This window comes from Malaclemys terrapin, chromosome 6 (assembly GCF_027887155.1).
Source record: "Malaclemys terrapin pileata isolate rMalTer1 chromosome 6, rMalTer1.hap1, whole genome shotgun sequence".
In the NCBI taxonomy this organism is placed as follows: Eukaryota; Metazoa; Chordata; order Testudines; family Emydidae; genus Malaclemys; species Malaclemys terrapin.
Genome location: NC_071510.1, coordinates 6,730,250 through 6,744,285, shown reverse-complemented (window position 1 = coordinate 6,744,285; position 14,036 = coordinate 6,730,250). Strand labels below are relative to the sequence as shown.

The following is a 14,036-nucleotide window of genomic DNA, read 5'->3' as shown; positions in this document are numbered from 1 at the left end:
TAAAAGTCATGGACAGGTCACGGGCAATAAAGAAAAATTAACGGAAGCCTGTGACCTGTGCCTGACTTCTACTAAAAATATCTATGATAAAATGGATGGGACTGGGCAGTTGCGGGGTAGGTGGGAGCTCTGGGGCCCCCACCACCTGCGGAGGCTCAGAGCTCCAGGGTCCCCCTCCCCCCTCACCAGCAGCAGGGAGCGCTGTGGGAATCCCCCTGCCACCACCGCAGTGGGGAGCTGCGGAGGTCCCTCTGCCCCTCATGGCAGCCGGCTGCTGTGGGGTTCCCCCTGCTCTTCTGTGGTGGCAGGGAGCAGCAGGGGTTCTCCTATCCCACCGTGGTGACTGGGGAGCTGCAGGGTTCCCCCTGCCCTTCCACGTCGGTAGCAGGGAGCTGCCGGGGTCCCCCTGCCCCGCAGCGGCGGGCGAGGAGCTGCCGGGGTCCCCCTGCCATTGGCAGCGGAGGTACCCTGCAGCTCCCTGCTGCTCCCAGCTGCCAGGGCTGAAGTCACAGATTCTGTGTCTTCCGTGACCTCCGTGCCATAACCGTAGCCTTATCCATCACTCATTCGCCCTGTGTGAGGGAAGGTGGGCATGGGGGAGGCGACTCCAGACCCAAGACTGCTGTAGCAAAGCTACTCCCAAAACTTGGATGGGAGCAAGCAGGGGGGTTATTTCCCGCCAGTCCCTGAGGAGCTCCCCAGCAGAGGTGAACTTGGAGACAGCTCATCAGGAAGGAAACTGGCAGTTTTCCGATTGAGGGATAACATTGTTCCTCTCCTCCTTCCCTCGCAGTAGTGACACCAGCTCTTTCTGACTGATAAACAAGGGCTTCTATTGCAGGAAAACTGGATATAGACACTGCTTCAGAAAGCCTTTTTGTCAAGGATGACAAAGGACGTGTGGACTCTTTAACTACTGTACTTGGACAAGAAGTGGATCGGTTCAACAATCTGCTCGACTTGTTAAGAGTATGACACTCAATTGAATCATTTTACATTGGGTGGCAGTGTTACTGGAAGCTCTATAGCTAGATTGTACCTCTGCCCTGTGCTCTGTCGGGGTGTAAGGGCCCCCCTTCGTGGTGCAGTGCATCTAACGGTTACCCACAATCACAACTCCTGCAGGGGCTCTTACTGAGATGTTCCTCCCACGGCAGGTGAGGGAGCAGGCAGAGCTGGCTGGCTGCCAGGGGACGAGTATGCTACACTCCTTAAATGGGAGTAGTAAATTACTCCCGTCCTCCCTAGTGAAAGTGACTAGACGGAGCTGTGTATAGACTCATAGTGTTTAAGGCCAGAAGGGACCACTAGCTCATCATGGCTAACCTCCTACATATCACAGGCCACCAACAACTGAAATGAGACCAAAGTATGTCAGCCCACAGGAGACTAGGCTGTTATGTGCCACAGGCAGCAAAGAGGAGGGACCAAGGTGTAGAAAACAAATAATCTAGCCCTAAATAGCTGGTTCTGTTATAGTGTGGGATCACCTGTTTAATTGTTTGCAACCATTGCATATTTGTCCACTTGGTAGTTTTGCTAGGTGGATTTCATCATTAGCATCTAGAGAAATTATTTAAACTCCTTACCTAAGAAGGGCCGCACAGATTGTTATGGGTGCAAGGGATTATGCTTACTCTTGCTGTCAAAATGTTGTAGAAGAGAGTATTCTTTAAACAGTACTAATGTTGAGTGGAAAAACGTTTGACCGGAGTACAAGGAAAATAAAAGGTTCAGGCTAGTGATTTGTGACAGTAAATCATATGAAAATCCACAATCCGATTATGTGGGGAGGGAGGCGCACAGTGCCAAAAGTCACTGTATACATTAATTTGATCAAAATATCCTTTATTTTTGCAGTAAAACCTATCTAAAATTATTTAAACACATTCCAGCCAGTTAAAATAACCATCTCTAGTACCTGTTGCTTCTAATCCTCGGCAGCCAGAGTCCAGGAAGGTGGGTAGAGGAGAGAGATACTGTATCTTCTTCTGCACTGCTTTCCTGCCTCTGACAGTTCTGTAAACTCAGTGACTTTTTCCCTAATCCCAGAGAAAACACAGAATCTGAGACCCACCTACAGGGGACTTGTGACAGGCTACTATATCCACTGAGGAGATGTCTTGTTCTCTCATTGGCCAACTCTGACTGGGACGTGAGAATGGTCATGGCTCTGCAGGAGGTGGTCATGATCAGGCACTTAGCTTCCCAGATTTTTATTTGGCAGTTCTCAGTGTTCTCTGAAATTGGTTCAAATGTTTATTAGCATGTCCACACATCTGCATTTAAAAGCCATGAATGTTATTTTAGATGAAGTTCATGGGATCCACAATTTCCATAACAGCCATTGCAAAAAATGCAGCTTCAGTAAAGGTATTTATGGTTTGGTACATTATAACATTTTTATTTTTCAGAGCTCTTTAGAAACCCTCAACAAAGCTATTGCTGGTTTTGTGGTGATGTCGGAAGAGATGGAGAAAGTATACAACAGTTTTCTTAACAACCAAGTTCCCACACTCTGGGCCAATGCAGCATACCCTTCTCTGAAGCCATTAGGAGGATGGGTAAAAGACCTTGTACTAAGGACAACCTTTGTAGATGTAAGTAAATTGCCTTATGATGAGGTGGTGTGCTAGGTCCTTGCTCAAGGACTGAATTTGGTCATTCCAGAAGCTTGAAAGAGAAGCTTGGCCCAAAACTTCCCACCTAATCCTCTCTCCAGAATTTTAAAATCAAACCTATACAACATATAACGCTCTCAGAAATCCTGGATAAAGGGGCAGGAGGTAACCCAGATCCAAATACTGGCCTTATCCATTTCTGGAGACATGGTTTCAATCTGCCTTCAGTCACAAATGCCATTGTGCTTCATAGGAAAGGCATAATGCCATCGGGGCACGGGGAGGGGCGCACTGGGGAGCTGCTCTTGCTACTCTCTTAAAAAGGAGCTACTTGCACTCCCCACAACTCAGCTATCTCAGCATTTTCCTGTGTGCCAGGGTGGGTGAGATCATGCCCCCTCTGGGACTGGTAGCCATGCCAGTCATGGTAGGTTTTCCTTTCTCCTTCCCCTTCAGTAAGACATGTACTGATATTTATTAACGGTTTCCCGATCTCCACCATAAGCTTGTTGCTGTTACTGGTACTGGCATGGACTCACTGGTACTGCAGGCACTGCCATTGCCTGTAGGCTCCCTCACAGCCCTTAGCTTTCCCTTCCCATAACTCCCTCCACCTTCAAAGTCCCATTTGCAAAGTCTCTTCAGAGGTGATCAGTGGGCCGTGGGAGGATTACATGATGGATCTTCAAAAGGTTTGGCTAGGAATTGGACAAGTGGTTGAGATTGTGGTTGCTTCGCAGACCTAACCTCTGGAGTTTTTCCTTTTGAGATGTGCTCCTCCCTGCCGTTAATGTAGAAATATCACTTTTTCCACTTCAGTTTTCACCATGCTCCTTGTAGCGTGCCCATGCCAAGTAGGATGTAACATGCCTATTGGCCGTGTTCTGTATGGCAGCCTGGCATTCTGTAATTACCACTTTGGGAGCTTTGAGATCTGGATCCAAATTTTGTGGCTTAGGATTATCTCTGATTCAACTGCAAAGTCAAGGGGTGTTAGGATCAGGGGACTTGGGGCAACCTGTTATGGAGTTACATTGGTCACTGTTAAAACCTTCCATTTTGCCCTAGATAAACAGATGTGGTTAACTCAGTGTTTGCAGTGTTCCCTGTATTTCTCTGTGTTTGCCACAGGGAATATCTAAGAAACAGTACAAATACTATCCCATCTCCTAGAACTGGAAGGGACCTTGAAAGGTCATCAAGTCCAGCCCCCTGCCTTCACTAGCAGGACCAAGTACTGATTTTGTCCTAGATTCCCAAGTGGCCCCCTCAAGGATTGAACTCACAACCCTGGGTTTAGCAGGCCAATGCTCAAACCACTGAGCTATCCCTCCCCCCCCTAATATTATGATACATTATTTATTTCTTAAGGCAGTTTGACAAGATTTTAATGATAACCACTGTAGGAGCCAGCTGTAGCATGCATACTTTATAAGTGTAAAGTAAAATGGACATGTCTGTTACATAAGATCTTTTTTCCTGTACCATAATGAAGTATAAAATTAACCGTACATGGTTTGAATCTTGTGGAATGGGGTTCTGATCTTGGGACCAAACTCAACTGTGCTGTATGTGGGTGCAGTTGAAGTCAATGAGGTTGTGCCAACTTACAGCAAGTTGAATTTGGCCCTTAATGTAATGAGAATGTGCAGGAAATGTGAAGCTTCATAAATAACATCCACTAAAATGTTCTGGTTTTAGTCCTGGCTCAGAAGGGGTCAACCGAAGTCGTTCTGGATCTCTGGTTTCTTTTTTCCACAAGGATTCCTGACAGGTAAAAAAAAAGTCAATAAAAGTAATGTACATGCGTAAAAGCTTGTCTTTCCTGTTGCCTGCTCTACCAAACAAAATGTGCCAGGACACAAAGTTGCCAAGTCCGGGGTGCTCCGAAGCTCTGCATGTGTTTTCCAGGACTTTCGGGGCTTTCTTCTTTGCACATAGCTGAAAATGGCCTGGGTTTTGAGCAAACAATAGCTCTTTTGGGCTGCCATCTGCTGAGCTGTAATCAGGATTGCCAGTCCTTGTGGTACGCCCTCCCTAGTGAGACATGCAGAGTGTCCTGTTTTTCCCCACCCCACCAAAGAAGAGAAATAGAGATAATTTCCTACAGCCCAATAACTCTCACTAAAAGCAAGTGGAGCCTTTGTATGAGAAATAGAAGCAGAAGAGTGTGCAGCCCTTTCTGGCTCTGTCCTTTCGCTTTTACACCTATACAGAGAAGCTGGAGGGGATGGTCTTTCCAAGCCTTAGCCCTGCAAGAACAGTACATATAGGAGGAAAGCCTTTGCTAATTCTCCCCTCTCTGAAGCAGAAACCAAAGATTGGAGACAGCAACACTCAACCTGATTCTTTTCCTCCCCTGAAAGAGAGAGGTCTCATAGCCCTGTCTCCAGCCGAATCCCAGAAAGCTGAAAGACTAGTATAGTATTTCATTGGAATACAAGTAAAGAAAGAAAGTACATGTAAATGAACACAGTTTGATTTGTTTTAGACAGACTGTTTTCAAGTAGGCAAAGCATCCAGATCGTTGTTGCACACTATAAATAGTTATTACTGAGAGCTCTGCTTCCTTGATTGCAGAGTAGAGTTAATAATTGCAATACTTAGATTATAAAACTCCCACTTGTCTGTCACTAAGATATAGGGTTCCATGTGTCTGTGTGCAAGTTTGTATGTTTCCAACATTTTTCATGCACTAGTCACAGCTAAAGGAGTGTTCTGTTAGCTTGCAGTTTTCCAGTTCGGGTGCAGAGTAAGGCCGAGTGAAAATTGGAATTTCCATCCCATGGGAAATTCAGATGTTTGAACATTTGTTTTCATCACAAACCAGGATGAAAAGTTAAAATATCATTGTCACAGAACGAGATGTTCCAAAACATTTCTATGCAGCTATGGCAAAACATTCCAGTACTCCCAAATGCAAATGTTTCATTTGGATTTCTTGCATGCTCAGAATATTTGGCCTTGGATCAGTTCAACATTAAACTACATCTCCTTATGCTGTCACATTTCCCTATAGTGCTTAGTATCCTCTTTTTTCCCTGTAGGCTGGGCTTTCTGGCCAGACTACAGCTTCTGTGATGCACCACAGTCATGTGATTCCCATGCTGTACCACACAGTTTGGTTGGAGGAGAGTTCACGTTACCTCATGGGAGATGAAGTCTGGCTAAGGAACCTGGCCCATCAGAGAGAACGGGGGGGCATCAGGCACCCAAAGCTACAACCTCATGGGGTGATGTGGCATGATAGGGAAATGCAGTTTAATCTTGAACTGACTCAAAACGTTTCAGGTCAATTCAACACACCAAAAATATTTAGATTCAGGCTGAATTGACCCAAAATGACATCATTTGTTTAGATTTTCCAAATGGAAATTTGAAAAGTTTCAGCAAAATGAAAATATTCCGAAATTTCAGTTGTGCAGAAACTGCATTTTCCACCAAATAGTGATTTTGATGGAAAATTCCCAGCCGTCTCTAATGGATAGCAAGATGGTAGCTTTTAGCATTTTTATTCTCAGTGATAAACATGCAGGCAGCTCTGTTGCATGGTGAAATGTCTGGTTCCCATTTACAGTTGGTCAAGTGAACTTTCTTGACTGCACACCCCAACTGACCCCTCTCCCAATTTTATTTAAAAAATACGTTTTTTCAATCTGCCAGGCACTCTTCAAAACCATGCTCGGAAATATAACTTACCAATAGATGAGCTTAGTTTCAGCTATAATGTCATCCCTGTTTATCGAGATCAAGCACAAGTTACAGAAGCATTAAAAGTGTGCCAATTTGGACAAGAATTACCTATGGATATGCAGGTATTTTGGAGTTTATTATCAATACTGAAGTAAAAATAAAAATCCTTCATATCATCTCTTTTGAGCAAAAATTGACATTGACTCTGCATAAACTGAGATTAGAACTACTGTTCAATAACACACAAAACTTTGTGCGTCAGGACTTTATGTTCTGTTTTCCTTAGAGTGGGTTGAAAAATGTTGAAAATTTGTGTAAAAAAAATTTCATCCAAAATTTGAAAATTAGATAATTTTCAGGCAGCTGTAGTGGTAGAGTTTTCTAAGTACATGTCCTGTCCTCTTCCCCCAGGAAACTAGAACTTCTTATGGTGATGTGAACGTGTCATTCAACTTTGATCATTCAGTTCATTTTTGTTTGTTTATAAATTTGGGAGATTTTGCATTCTTGTCACCTGCTGTTTATTTCAGTTACCCTCTCCAGAAGATGGTGTATTGGTACATGGTATGTTCATGGATGCCAGTCGTTGGGATGATGAAGAGATGGTTATAGAAGACGCCTTACCTAGGCAAATGAATCCAATGTTGCCAGTGGTGCATTTTGAGCCCCATCGAAATTATGAACCAAATCCATCTTTGTATCAATCACCACTTTATAAAACTGGAGCCAGAGCTGGGACACTCTCCACCACAGGTAACCGTTTCTTTAAAGTCATAGTTCTTATCCAAATCAGAAGTGTATAATGTGGAGATCCTGAATGGGGAGTACTCAGGCATTAACTTTGTCTGAACTTTTAAATGAAAGTCATGCCCATAAGTCATTTAAAAAGGAATTTTCCTAAGTTTGCAATAAGAGCTCAAATTTGGCCTGTGGCCTCTTTGTCCAAACAATTCCACCTTTCCGTATGTTATTTACTTGCTGTGTAATAATCTAAGAAGACTGAGAAGGAAGAGAGACACGGGTCCTGCGGGAATGGCTGAGAGCAATTGAGGCTTTCTTGGCTCCGAGGGAATGCTCTCAGGTTAAGCCTTAGAGAAAGACAAGCAAGCATGTGGTCTGTTTATTGTTTTCATCTCTGTTTTCTCTGAAATGCTTTTGTTCTAAATAAATAATACTTAGCTTTTTGATAAAGCCGTTGCAATCTAGAGTTATTAATGCAATAGTATAACTCCGTAAAAAAAATAACTTTCTCCAAATACAAGTAGATTTTATTAGCTCCACACTGCTAGGTTTCAGCTTCAGATGCGAGATTCAGAAGCTGACTAGTCAGCTAAAAGAATTTAGTAATATCAGGAGTTACAGAGGTCACGTGAAATAAGTGTGCCTTCTGGAAACCACAACCATTGACGTGCACATGCAGCTCTTTCACAGTTTCCCCTTAGAACATTGCCTGATTTTCCTTCTTATTGTTTGTGTCTTCCATGTTCAATCTGATTTTATTACAATGGTCACTCTTAAAAAACTGTGAGTTTCCTAAATAAAATTGCCTTCGTATTTTCAAAAAAATCCCTAGGTATTCACAATAGCAAATATAGTGATTTCTGTAAATATGACCAAATAAATTGGTTAGTCTCTAAGGTGCCACAAGTACTCCGCATAACCATATCTGTTTGTGAAAGGCAAAACTCTCACATTTTGAATGGAGACTACTGAAGTCCTGATAAAATTAATGGAGTAAATTCCTCCAAATGTATGTAGATATTGCAATTAAGGTAACAAAAATAATACTTAAAAACCACAGCAATTCATGGGGCCATGTTGAGGTTGTTGTGCTTTGATGAAATCGACATTTCTTTATATTGGAGAAAACAAATGGGACAGATTCTGATATGCTTACATTGAATAGCACCTTACCTGAAATCAGTGGGACCACTTGTGGAGTAGGTGCTACTCAGCGTGAGTAAGGATATCAGAATCTGGCCCAGTGTACTTGCTTATTACATGGATAGAGTAAGATTTCTGATGCCCTTGACTATTCATTTATTTGTTTTTAAGTGCTTAGGTTTTGTAAATGATATTATAGGTAAGTACCCTGTTGGCATTTAGCAGTTTTGAAAGTAATCAGTTTGCTTGTGAAATTATATAATACTTTGCCTGATAGTATGTGACACTGCCCACTGATAGCTGATGAGAGATGTATTGTAATGCAGTAGGCATGGGATGTTGTAGCAACCTTGGTTCTGAATGTGCTGGTGGTGGGGGTTAAATTCTCCGCCATAATGTGGCGTTGACATACTGATTTGCATTGCATAGGTAAATGGTAACAGTTTTTCTCTTTGCTTTTTTAACTAGGTCATTCTACCAATTTTGTGGTAACAGTCTTATTACCCTCCAAAAGACCAAGTGACTACTGGATATCGAAAGGATCGGCCTTGCTCTGCCAGCTGAATGAGTAAGCAGGGTGCCGTTACAATCCAGCAGGAGTATATGTAAATCACATTCACAATGTAGACCAGCAGAATGGTTTTAGCATTATCACAACCCTCGACTCCTGACAGTATAATAATACTGACTACTAATCTATAATTTAGTTTTTCATTTGTATTAGATTTTATAAAATAAAATGTTGCCTGATATTCATTTCCCATTGTTATTTTTAGGTTCGTTCTTATCCTCTTACTGCTTCTAAGATTTATGCACCACTGCTCCAGTTAAAAATACTCTTCCACAGTAGCTGCATGTTCCATGTAAAGGAACATGCTTTGCATTGGGATGCTAAGTTACTGTGACTGCTGGGCTTTACTTTCCGCTTTTAGGCCTTGTTTTCTGTCTCTGGAGATTGCTTATGATGACAAAAGGCTTTAAGCAAAAATATTAAGAGTCCTTGAGTGACTGATTCCAAAGGTCATTCACTGTCCTGCCTACTATATTTTAGCCATAAAAGCTGCAGAAAGAAATGGGTATCTAACCATTTTAGAAATACTCCGTCTCCATCACTGAAGCAACTGGGTACCTCACAAGAATCAAGAGTCCATTACAATGATAACTATACGCCTTTCAACTTAGTCTCGGTAGCAGGGCCCACTGGTCACTAACACCCAGCCCCGTTCCACGTTATTTCTGCAAATTAGCCAAAGGCTTATACAAGACAAACAGCTCTAACACTGTGTCCTGCAGCTCACCACACTCAAGCGCCAAAGGAGCAGTAGCGAAAGGCACTGAGAACTTCATGGTGCTGGCTTGGGAACGTTCAGAAAATTCAGCTCTGGAGCATACAATGGAACAGTAGGATCTCTCCAAAAACTGACTCAGAGATTACTTAGTGCTTTATACGGTATAGGTCATGGTCAACACCTTGAACTACACCTAAAAGTGCAACTAGTCCAGTCATGGAGCACTGCTGTTATAGCAGAGAGAAGATCTTCTCACACAAGTCAAACCACTGTCATCAGCACTAGGGGCAACTTCTGGATGCATCTCCAGCACAGCCCCAGGTACAACACAGGGCTGTAATGATCTAGCTTTCAGGGTATAAAGGTGTGGACCAGTGTGTATCCTGGGGAGAGGTAACCTTCCTAGCCAATCATAGATGTTAAAAGGCACTACATTCTATAGTCACATGCAAATCCAGGGGAGCAAAGGATCCCTATGACCAAAAAACTATTGGCGAGGTTGGACATATACCTGCAGCGAAAGGTGGACTAATAACTCCAAGCTGTTCTTTTAGCTGTTTCAGCTTTATGTCCATCTATCTAAGAGGAACTTAAGCCAGTTTAGTCCCATCCGCTTGCCTGCCTCTTTCAATACTAGGAGATCAGGCACCATAATATACAGGATAACAGTGATACAATATAGATCTGATTGTCATCCTCACATTTATGGTACTGCAGGGAAAAACTTCTTGTTGCCCTAGCAGCGCTATATAGACACACAAGAGGAGAGGTGACAACTATGTCAGACCTCACATATAAAGGCCTGCACAGAGGACGAGTGAATGCTCTCACCACCATTTGGGACCTCTCAAAGAATGGGAGAACCCACAAAAGACCTACCTGTCAATTCCTGCAAGATTTAAAAGGTACTCAACAAAGGTTCGTGGTCAAATCAGCATGGACTCTTTACCCATGTCCATTCTCAAAAACAAACCATCAGCAATAGCTAGTGTGACATTACACTCCATATTCTTTATGAAAATGTGCTTATGATGTGGATATGACATGACTGAGATGTATTTTATGCCAGATGGCTCATGTAAGATACCATTGGAAAGGTTATGATTTACTGAATGTGATTAGCCAATTTGTCTGCATGTATCATTTCTATATCTGAAGTTAGGAATATTGACTATGTAGCTGTATTTCAAATGGGTTACTTTGGGTGTCACCCCCAACTAGCCCTTCAGGTACAACAATGGAAAAGCCAGACAGGGCTAATGGGCCATTAGCAGAGCCAATGGTCTGTAAAAGAGCTTAATCTTCCTGTGGACGCTCGAGACAGCTTACAAGCAATGGCTGCCACAGCCATGCAGAAACATGGGTCCAAGTCACCTGGTACTGGATACCCCTCTTCCCCTTTTGGAATGCCAGACAAAGGGTTCCCGCCTTACACAAGAGCTATATAAGGCAGGGGAGTGACATCATCGTGGTTCTCCTCTGCATCCCCACCCAAAGAGACACTGAAAAACACCTGGAAGCAAGAACTGAACTGGGGGGAGAAGGGTTGAGCCCAAGCTGGAAGGGCGTCTAGCTTGTAAGTAATAATACCTGAGGTCTCAAGCTGGAGACCAGTGCAGCTGCCTTTCAAGACTTTCTGCAATCTGCCTGCAACAATATCTAGGGTGAGAAATTACTATTTGTAACCAATTTCTTTAGTGAAACTAGCTTAGTGTGCGTATTTTGTTTTATTTGCTTAGTAATCTGCTTTGTTCTGTTTGCTATCTCTTTAACCACTTAAAATTCACTTTTTGTAGTTAATAAACTTATTTCTTGTTTATAATATAACCCTGTTTGTACAGTTCATAATTGGGGGTGGGGAAGAGGCTGTACATACCTTCCTCCATATTGAGGAAGGAGGCGGATTTCATAATATACCTTTGGGTCTGCGTTCCAAGGGAGGGCACCTGAGTGCTGGGGCAAGTCCCTTAAGATGAGTCTTCCCAGAGCTGATCTCAGTGTCCGTGTCGTTCTGCAGTTGGGTGTGGCCGTGCCTGTGTGTGTGCCAGAGGAGGCTTAATAGCCTGGCTCAGCAGGACAGGTGAAAAGGATGTCCAGGCTGGTAGAACAGGCAGGCTCAGTGGTATCCCAGAACATCAGGGGGCATCTTAAAGGGGGGCAACCCGTGACAGATAGTAATACCTTTCTCTACTAAAACCACGCCCAAAAGCAGCCTGCTAGAGGTCAAGGACGCTGAAATATCCAGAAACCACAGGAACTGCTTCAGCTTTACTTTACCAATTATCTTCTCCAAAAACAACTGGTTATATACTGAAGGGAATAAGTAAAGCTTTAAGGACAAAAGATAGTTCCTTTGGCAAGCAGCCTCACCACTACCTATTTGAATGGAATTATTGAAGTTCTTCTTCAGTAATGGGCCCAAGATCTCCCTATTGCTCTCCAGCAGCAATGATGGGAAAGGTCTGGCTCACCATTGTGGGAAACAACTCTTGTCAACTCCCCTAAGACCTCTTTGGAGAAAAACAGGATAGAAATCAGCTAGAGAAGGCAATGTGTTATCATTGATCAAATACCCAAGAATGTGCTAGGTTCCTCGCAGACGTACAAAGAGTTTGTAACACCAGAGGGTAGAAATTTTACTCATGGTGTGAAGACCACATCTTCTGGTAAACACTTTGGGGATAGGGGCCCCCTATCAGCCCAGATGGCGAGTTGTAATCTGCTGGCAGATTAAAATCACACCAGAAGAGATGGGCAATTATTCTGATGAGGGGTTCATTTTACAGTGGGCAGAAGACGCCTATGATAAGGAGGCCTTTTTACCACCATCTTCCAACTGAGTGACATAAGAGTTATTGTTTATTAATATTTAAGCATTACAGTAGTTAACAGCAGCAACATGGTTACAAGTAAAGACAAAAGTCTTCCATGTTAAACTTTAGCTAAACAAAAATAAGTTGTCTTTAATCAACATAATTCCTTTAACAAGACCGCATTGGCCAAGTTTGAAAGTGGACCACACCAACAGAGCCCAGCAAAGAAGACTAGACCATGACATCTAACGTCGAAATCCTGTCCCCACTGAAGTCACTGGCAAAACTCCCATTGACTTGATGGGGCCAGGAATCCTCCCTAAAAATTTAGGATTAGCAGGTATTAGATTGGCAGTTGTAATTCAAGTTGTATTCAAATTAAGCACACGGACGACAGTAGCAACACAACAGTGTCACTGAGCATCTGAACAGTTCTCTGAATGCCGACTGAGATTTCTGATCCCTCTCAACTACCAACATTTCCTCCATTTAAAAAAAATATTTCTGTAAAGTTTTAGCAAAAATACATTCTGTCAACATCTTGACTGGAAAAATGTTTCAGATAATCACAGCAATAGTACAAGCGAACACCAGTAGTTTGTTTAGCTAAATGCAGTATAAACAGTGCAGAGTGATACATTGTCAAACATGAGAAATGCATGTCACAGCCATACTAATCGAAGATACTGAAACATAAAGATATTGAAAATGACAATATACTAAAGAACATGTTAGAATTACTTATCAATATAGCTTTTACTTATTAAACAATAGCTAAATGTTCACTAGTGCTTTCTTAGTAGTATACATACACTAGTGCTTACTTGTAACAAAGATTTGAATTCTTGCCTACCACTTGTCACAGATCATAACATCATTACAGGCAGATACAATCTAAGAAATAAATTACAGGGTCCAGTATTTATATTATTCAGTCATTACAATCACTAACATTGGAGATAATCAGCTCACAAAACTAATTTCAGCTCCTTCGTTCTATGTAAGATTTAAATTACGTTATTTAGCAAAGTTAATGGCGACGTTTTTTTATTTTGAAATTACATGTTTTGGACTGCGTGCACCTCTTTGAGAGCCTTATGCAAAATCCTTTGAAACAGCTTCTATAAAATTTGGAGCAGACATCAATATTGTAAACGTACAGATGATTGCAAAGAGTGAAAAAGCAACCAGACATAATCTGTCTATGACAGCTGCTGCAAACTTCCACTCACTACAAACTTCTTCACCCTCATCTTGTTTTCTGAAGCGCATTGCAATGAACTGAACTTCTTCCAGGATTTTGACAATCACTGGGATAGTATCCATTAAAGCTTTCTTTTGAACTAGCTCGATATCTTCTGTAGAGGAGCAAGCGACCTTCCCACCCTTACTACCTGAGTCACTGTTTTGTGGGCAGCATGGGTTTTCCATGGCATGGTAGCTATAGATCACGTTCCCGTTGCTAGATTGGTATCCAGGTAACACGTTCATCTCAACGCTACTGATGCTTGAACGGTGCTTGGGATAGTTGTATTTGCAAGAGAGGGGCCTTATGTTCTCTCCAGGCTTTTTCATCCTTAAAAACCAAGCACACCAATTCAGCAGGATAACACGGACCTGAAAAACAGGAGGAAGTGATCAAAATATTTTAGAGACCTTTATCTTATTTTCACTGACTGAACGATGCACCTAGAAATCTTTGCAGGATCCGTATTTCACAAAGGGATTTTGCCATC

General features: G+C 42.5%; 2 protein-coding genes across 3 annotated transcripts in view; one reads left to right on the top strand and one right to left on the bottom strand.

Moving 5' to 3' along the window:
* Positions 1-11,263, top strand: part of DNAH6 (dynein axonemal heavy chain 6) — a 178,265-nt gene extending 167,002 nt beyond the window's left edge. Inside the window, exons 69-74 of the mRNA XM_054032513.1 lie at positions 842-969; positions 2,415-2,600; positions 4,323-4,395; positions 6,285-6,436; positions 6,845-7,067; positions 8,667-11,263. Of these exons, the coding sequence (XP_053888488.1) occupies positions 842-969; positions 2,415-2,600; positions 4,323-4,395; positions 6,285-6,436; positions 6,845-7,067; positions 8,667-8,770 (866 nt within the window). The 3' untranslated portion in view covers positions 8,771-11,263. The remainder of the gene's footprint in view (positions 1-841; positions 970-2,414; positions 2,601-4,322; positions 4,396-6,284; positions 6,437-6,844; positions 7,068-8,666) is intronic.
* Positions 11,264-12,328: 1,065 nt separating this feature from the next.
* LOC128839627 (neuronal acetylcholine receptor subunit alpha-7-like) overlaps positions 12,329-14,036 on the bottom strand; it is a 97,761-nt gene continuing 96,053 nt past the window's right edge. For both annotated transcript variants that reach the window (XM_054032777.1, XM_054032778.1), the window contains exon 10: positions 12,329-13,917. In XM_054032777.1, coding sequence (XP_053888752.1) covers positions 13,396-13,917 — 522 coding nt within the window. In that variant the 3' untranslated portion in view covers positions 12,329-13,395. The remainder of the gene's footprint in view (positions 13,918-14,036) is intronic.